Consider the following 7,713-nt stretch of genomic DNA (forward strand, 5'->3'; position numbering starts at 1 on the left):
GGCCAGTGTTGTATCGCATCCCTTGAATCTGTTATAAACAGAGCGAGTATATACAAAATTTAAATTACAGGGTAAGTCAAAGAAAACAGTTATATCCAAAATGCTATAAATTTGATATACTTCATGTTTTCTACAAATTCAAAGTGTAACGTAATAATAGCTCTGTTCCAGAACCTGCATGATTGTAAAAGTGTTATATGAGCATTTAAATTTCAATTTCCAATTTTCACTATTTCCGAACAGTGTCTGAAAGTGTTCGTACAGCTGACAACTCTATATTTTTATTATTATCTCTCTTTTCATTCAAAAGGAATAGTAGATAACAGGATTTTGCCTACTCGGTGACCCTATACGAAGATCGTAAAGGTTGAAAGTTTTCGCATGTCATATTTTGGGACATATTATAAAGGGATGTCGCACTCGAATTCTTCTGTCGTTTCTCCTTATAATTTCACATTTATATGCTTATGACCTACATTTTCCACGGAAACGTTTGGTTTTTGAAATGGGTTCTGACTCCGGCGTCCAAACATTGTCCATATGGGACCACGTACTATAGCCTCCCATTGTCCATATTTCTTCACGGTTTTCCTATAACGATTCCGATATTACGTTTCTCGATGATTAAAGCCCAATTTTTCCATTATTATTATTATTTTTTTTATTTAAAATTTCGTATTTAAGACTAGCAAGAGATAGCAATCCTTGCAGTATGAAACTGTCTATATATGTTCACGATTTGATATTACGTCCATATAACGATTGCATCCTTTATGGTATTTTGAAAACTTTAACTGCATTGTCCAGGCGATCTAACTATACGTTTTACTTAAATTACAAGACTATTTTATATAAATTTCCTATAAACTTCCTATTCATTGTGCTATTGCATAAACCTTAATTTTATGGCATTTTTGAAATAACAGTTTTTACTGAGTCTTCCTGTAATTCAATTTTAAATTTTTGCGTTGTCACCCTGTTAATAACAAAGGCAAATTATAAAATACAATTCTGGGCAAAAATTCAGAATTTTTGTTTTTCAATCCAAATTTTGTTTTAATTTTGCCTGGAACTTTGCTGAATTTTCTAATTTCATCCAACTAGTATCTCAATTTTATCATCAAAATGGAAGCATCTGATAATATCCTAAGTGTTTATCAGGAATCGGATAGCATTCAGTAAATTGCTGTTATTGATTTAAGTTTTTTGAATGTTTTTTTTTTCTATAAGAATTAGGATTTAAATTAATACATGGTTTAAGAATTGTGCTATTTTAGATTTGTTGGACAATGTACATTGCTTTGTTCGTGTGAATAACACAATATTGGCAAAAATTCAATATACATAGAAGATGGATAAATGGATCCGAAGATGTTTCCAAAGGTAAGACAGGTCAATCCATTCTATGTGTTTATATATTTTATCTGAGCATATTGACCCCGAATTTAAGAAAAATACCGATTCATGGTCTGATTTAGATTATCTTTTGGGACATGGGTTGCTATGAAACTAGTAGAAAGATATCTTTAAAATGTTCTGTTCCAGAATCTACAAGTTTTGTTTTGTTCGATATCAAAGAGGGGAAAACGGTTATCGTAGTCAGAATGTTTACATTCTTGCAGCCCTGGAACTAAGCATTAATGTTCTGAGTGCGATTATATGCGTAGGATAAACTATCTTATTTCTTGACATGTTATCTCTGGATAACCCATATAGAATGAATAGGTTACAGTCTATGCTACAGGCTGCAGGATATTTAGATGTATCATATAATAGCTCATTTTTAGGTAATAAGTCTTAAAAACACTGGACCTTTTGAGTACATCCAGGCATCATAATCAGCTTTTATATCATGCCCTCATCACGTGATTCGGTTCAGTATTATTGGGTTCACTTTGGACTTTTATTCAAACTATTATTTAAACACCTTGGTTATGAGTACGTCCCCGTCACAATATATATATTAAAGATGAGATTTATTGTCGACAAACATTTCATCTCAAACCAATAGTCTGGGATCATATTAAGGTAATTCAATATTACTCTTTATTTATTTATTCATGAATATTTTGCTATTGCTATATCATGTAGAGGCAGGATAACATGTTGCAGAGTACATTTCTATTGCATATAGCAATTTTTATAGACTCGCCATAATATGGTGGGTAGCTACAAATGGAACGAAAAAATTTAATTCCGTTAAACGACGTCCGTTTATCTGTAGTAATAAGTCTTTCGTTATGCCAACAGTGTTAGAATTAGTAATTGGATCAACATTAGGATATTTGTTAAAATGCTACGCATGTTTTTGTACTGGACAGGTTGTTGTGGTTAATTCGATAATCATACTTACTAACATACTGACCCATTCAATGTAAATATAAACGAATCAGTAATGCATTTGCAGAGCTATAGGTTCGAATAAGAAAACTACCTTTTTCTACTATTATATTAAAATCCATCAATTTATTTGTTTTCTAAACCAATTTCATTACACATTATTTCTAAAAAGAAATTATTAACAAAACTGTTCACCGCAAAATTCAACTATTTATTGATGGTGACACAGACTCTGAAGGAAAACATTTCGAAACACTGCTGTTGTCGTTCGTTTAATTAAATACTACATATTAACAATGAAGTAGATACTTTGAATATGTTTAGCGTTGTGTATCATAGTTTGCATTAAGCTTTTTATTGAAGAAGACAAGAGCATTAAACTTTTAAAAAGTTATTAAATTTAATAAGGTTGTTGTTTGTTTTTAACTTGTTTTATTTAAATTTAATTTACGAGTGTTTCAAACACACACACATCTTCATTTTTCGCTTCTATACATTTGATTTAACACACAGCACGTTGCTTCTGTTGGCTATTTTGTTTGTTTACAGCTGATATACATTTGGCCATTGTGGGAGAGGCTCTGGATACAACATCGGTCATGAAATAGTCACGCAGTTCCTTAAGCTTAATATCAATCTTAGTGTTATCAACGGATTTGGTCTGCAAAGAATTTCGAAAAACGATTGAATTGGTACATGTAATGATGCAAATTTAGTAATAATTCTTACCTCAGCTACTTGATCGGCAACACCGTTATAGGTTTCAGCTGGTTCCAATTTGCCCCAACGAGTCAAATGGGGAGCAATGTCTTCAAGGCGGTTGCGCAATTCATCGAGGGTATCGTATGGTAGGGGAGTGCCTGAAATGCAGTTAAACACAATTAAGTTTGGAATACATGTCTAGATCGACCTTAGATTTTTTTAAATAAAGTCCTTGTAATGAACAATAAGAATTTTGAGATCTTCATTACAGTACGCAAGCTAAGTTCTAATTCGTAGGACGCAGAAACAAGTCACTAATAGATATTAAAAATTATGATATTCATGACCCAAAATTAACCAGAACACACAATGACTCTACAGTGAGACCACAAACGAACAACTCACCAGCAACTTCAGAAAGTGCACGCAAAATCTTCCAGTCTTCACGGGCCATGCCAGGTGGTGAAACAGCTGACAATGTTTGTTGAGCACGACCTTCAGTATTGACATAGGTAGCTTGTTTCTCAGTATAAGCAGCACCTGGCAATACTGCATCGGCAATAGATGCACCATTGTCACCATGATGGCCAATGTAGACAACGAAACAGTCCTTGGGCAATTGATCGCGGGAAACTTTGCCAGCATCAGCGCCCAACAAGAACAATACCTTGGGCTGGGCCTTAATGGCATTTTGATAACCGGGTTGGTAGCCAACATCATAGGCGCCAGTTTGGGCGGCATTTGTTTGCAAAACATTCAAAGCATTCCAGTTCTAATAAAGACGTAATACAGAAATGATAACCTTGTTCTATCGCGTTATAAAAATTGAAATACATACAGGTTTGTTCAGTTTCTTGCAATAGGCACTGACTGTGGCCAAAATACCCGAACCATCAGGACGTTCCAAAACATCGGCACCCACGATAATGGCTGGTTTCTTGGCTCCTTCCAAAACCTTGGAGAAGGCATGAGAACCTTGGCAAACGCGTGACACCAAACCAGCATCATCCCCCAAATTTTCGTGTTTATAGGAGAGATCAACTTTGGGTCCAATCGAAGCAATTTCCAATTCATTGTGGACATAAGCCTTGCGCAAACGGGTATTAACCAAAGGAGCCTCATAACGGGGATTGGTGCCAATCAACAAAACAGCATCGGCCTCTTCCAAAGCTATACAAAATATTTGAATTAATTAAATTGTATGAGAGCCACTTTAAGACTAAAATCAACTCACCAGCAATCGAAGTGTTGCAAACATAGTTCGAGCGCAAATCAGTGCTAGCACCCTTGGTAGCAAAACCTTGTTCTGTACACAAAGTTTCGGCACCGTTACGATTCAACAAATCCTTAAGGGCTACCATTGATTCCACATCAGCCAATTGACCAACAACGCCAGCAACTGCTCCCTTGGCATTCTTCAAAGCCTTAGCGACGGCAATCAAAGCTCCTTCCCATTCAACAGCTTGCAATTCACCATTTGGCATACGAACCATAGGTGCAACCAAACGTTGGCGTTTCAAACCATCACAGGCAAAACGTGACTTGTCAGCCAACCATTCTTCGTTGACCTCTTCGTTTTCACGTGGCAAAATACGCAAGACTTCATTGGTGCGGGTGCTAACAACAATGTTACTGCCAACGGCATCCAAAACATCAATGCTGCTGATCTTACGAATTTCCCAAGGACGTGCAACAAAACTGAAAATAGAGTATGTGATTTGGAAATTCGTAAATTTTTCTCACATGGAAAATTTTTTGTGTGCCCAAAATGCTCGTTTTAGCAAACTAGACGTTTGAGTTGTATATTTAAGCTAAGGAAGTTTAAAGCATTAATTAATGTACTTCTAATATTTGGGTTTTTGAGTTACCAATTTGGAGGACGAACCTTATTCTCGAACAGAAAACAAATGTTGTTGTGCTTTGCACATCATTTCACATATTCTTAACTCAATAGTAAATTTTTGCTTTGTGTGTCCAATTTCTCACTACAATGTTTATGTTAAGATGTTTTCAGAACATTTTGCCTGAAAGATCTTATTTTTCTGTTGGGAGACCCCAACTTTTTTAAGGTAATTGATTACCTTAAGGTATTTTGAAAAAGAATATCAAAAATTCTAATGTAATGTGCACAAAATCTTCGTCCATGTTTAAAAGTTACTGAAGATGAGAAGTCCCTTTCAAGTAAACGTTTAGAATTGGGTCGAATATAATGCAGGAGGTTTCCTATTACTATGATGAAAATAACATTGTCCCTTATATAAAATCAGCAAATACATTTATATAAATAAGTGCTAAATTTGACGTCATAAAATTGCGTTTTAAAAATGAACGAATCTACAAAAAATATCGCATACCTGTAGGGTTTGTTGGTCAGGGCACCAACGGGACACAAATCAATAACATTGCCAGACAATTCACTAAGGAAAAGTTTTTCAACATAGGTACCGATTTGCATGTCATTACCACGACCAGTGGTTCCCAAATCATCAACACCAGCAATTTCCGAAGCGAAACGTACACAACGGGTGCAATGGATGCAACGGGTCATGATGGTTTTTACCAAAGGTCCAATATCCTTATCCTCAACAGCACTGCGAATTAAAAAATATATCCATAATTATTTGAGTATTATACTTGTGTCAAATTCTTTTTCCAACTTACCGTTTTCCACTGTGATTGATATCGGTAAAACGAGAACGATCCGAACCGAAGGCCATTGCTTGATCCTGTAAATCACATTCACCACCCTGATCGCAAATAGGACAATCCAAGGGATGGTTCATTAGCAAAAATTCCATAACACCTTCACGAGCTTTGCGGGTCATATCGGAGTTGGTCTTGATGCGCCATCCTTTCATTACAGGCATGGCACAAGCAGCCACAGGCTTTGGCGACTTTTCAACTTCCACCAAGCACATACGACAATTGCCGGCAACGGCCAAACGCTCGTGATAACAGAAACGGGGAATTTCTACGCCAATCATAGCAGCAGCCTGAAATCAAATAGTAGATATTAATAGATTATCATTTGGATATTTAAAATCTCCATTTACCTGCAATACAGTGGTTCCAGGAGCTACTTTAACGGGAATGTCATCGACAAAGACCTCAATCTTTTCGGGTGCTTTGGCTGGTGTCTGGGCAAGGGCGGCACTGGTACGCACCGCTTTGCTGGCAATCTGATGTGTGGGCGAGCCCAGTGTGCCCAGGGCCTTTACAAGCGGTGCACGAATCATATTCTGAAAATATCGAAAATGTTTATCAGCTTTCACCATTTCCCATATTCCTTGCAACTGTTCCTTTGGTTCAGTGAGACAATCATAATTACATAAGTACCAAATGCCAGAACAAATCGATGGTCAGATTCTTTTGTTATGCATATATTTTATAGCATAATTTTTGTTTGAAAACAATTAGGGGATTTTGAAAATTTCTTTTTCACTGTCCATTTAGGAATTCCAAATATTTTTAAACCTTTTTGGAGAAATAACTTACCCTAAGATTATGAAAATATACTAGAGCAGCCGAATAAAATATAGCGGATGGTTTTTTATGGTTTTGACAGTTGAGTTGACATATGGCTACTGTGTTGCCAATCATTATAGATGAATATTAGAAAACTTACGTTGTCATAGTTAGTGCGAACGTAACGCGAGAGAATTGATGTTGGTTGAGTAGCTTACTTTCATAAAATACTAAACCATTTGTATTTGCAGAAATATAAATAATTGTATAAATATATATGATTAAAAGTCTATTTGACACAATAAGGCACCTGTACAGATTCGCATTTTTCTTAGTCTCTTTGATGTTGAGCCATAAATATGCACATAAAGAAATTTTTGATCGATTTGAAAATTTACATACGGCAACTGAGAGTTAATCGAGAAAATTGGTATAAGTCTACCTTTTTACGCTATATGAGACTAAACGTTGGCTAAAACATAGCTACACCAAAATAATCCTTAGTTGAAATTATTTTAAGACATAAGAATCGAACTCCCAGATGTCCTCATAAAACAATTAACATTATGCGGCTTGAATCTTTTAAATAAATGATCGGAGTGCAATCGAAGTACAATTTAATTTAGGATTCCATATCTATTAGCCACACACAAACGTCGATGTATACACCACACTTTAAGACATAGCCTGTTTCTACTAATACAAAGGCCCTAGAATCCCGGATCTCCAAAGACGTTGCTTAAATGTTTATGTAAATCGCACAAACACCAGTGAAATACTTTCGATTTGAGTAGCTTGCCAATATTGTGATTGCATCAAATGTGACTTATTTGGAGGGTAACTAGCCGCAATTGGAATTGAATTTGTCCGGGCGGCCAGAATTTTGTCACAAAACCGAAACCAAATTACACAACACACATCACAAAGAACGTTGATAACTGATCTGCAAGAGAGATATGTAAAATAAGTTTACAATAAACTTAAGATATCCATGCACATTAGTACCTGGGGAAGTCGAAGAACATTTTCCCACATTTATATCCAATTTGGAGATTGCTTACAAAGATAACTAAAATATTCTATGACAATTACAATCCGCAAAAACTCACAAGTTCTATGCAAAACTTAAATGTTTACAATGTTAATAAAAGACAAGTAAGCAAAGGCTATAGTCGTGCGGGGCCGACCATGTGATACCCTACAACA

General features: G+C 35.7%; 1 protein-coding gene across 1 annotated transcript; it reads right to left on the reverse strand.

Moving 5' to 3' along the window:
- Window positions 1-2,435: 2,435 nt before the first annotated feature.
- LOC101899436 (NADH-ubiquinone oxidoreductase 75 kDa subunit, mitochondrial) lies at window positions 2,436-6,695 on the reverse strand. Its single transcript, XM_005189089.4, has 9 exons — window positions 6,538-6,695; window positions 6,096-6,281; window positions 5,704-6,035; window positions 5,397-5,633; window positions 4,277-4,740; window positions 3,881-4,212; window positions 3,448-3,814; window positions 3,070-3,200; window positions 2,436-3,001 (listed from the first exon to the last, which is right to left on the reverse strand). The coding sequence occupies exons 1-9, from the start codon at window positions 6,640-6,642 to the stop codon at window positions 2,843-2,845; spliced, it is 2,313 nt and encodes a 770-aa protein (XP_005189146.2). The 5' UTR covers window positions 6,643-6,695; the 3' UTR covers window positions 2,436-2,842.
- Between the last annotated feature and the right edge of the window lie 1,018 nt (window positions 6,696-7,713).

Source organism: Musca domestica, unplaced genomic scaffold (assembly GCF_030504385.1).
Source record: "Musca domestica strain aabys unplaced genomic scaffold, Musca_domestica.polishedcontigs.V.1.1 44, whole genome shotgun sequence".
NCBI lineage: Eukaryota > Metazoa > Arthropoda > Insecta > Diptera > Muscidae > Musca > Musca domestica.

Bases quoted from the DNA above. Each gene is read 5' to 3' on its own strand.
- LOC101899436 (XM_005189089.4), bottom strand. From the start codon at position 6,642: ATGATTGGCAACACAGTAGCCATATGTCAACTCAACTGTCAAAACCAT. The intron at 5,634-5,703 runs GTAAGTTGGAAA...TTTAATTCGCAG, and splicing joins ATCAATCACAGTGGAAAACG to TGCTGTTGAGGATAAGGATA. The intron at 4,213-4,276 runs GTGAGTTGATTT...TATTTTGTATAG, and splicing joins TTGCAACACTTCGATTGCTG to CTTTGGAAGAGGCCGATGCT.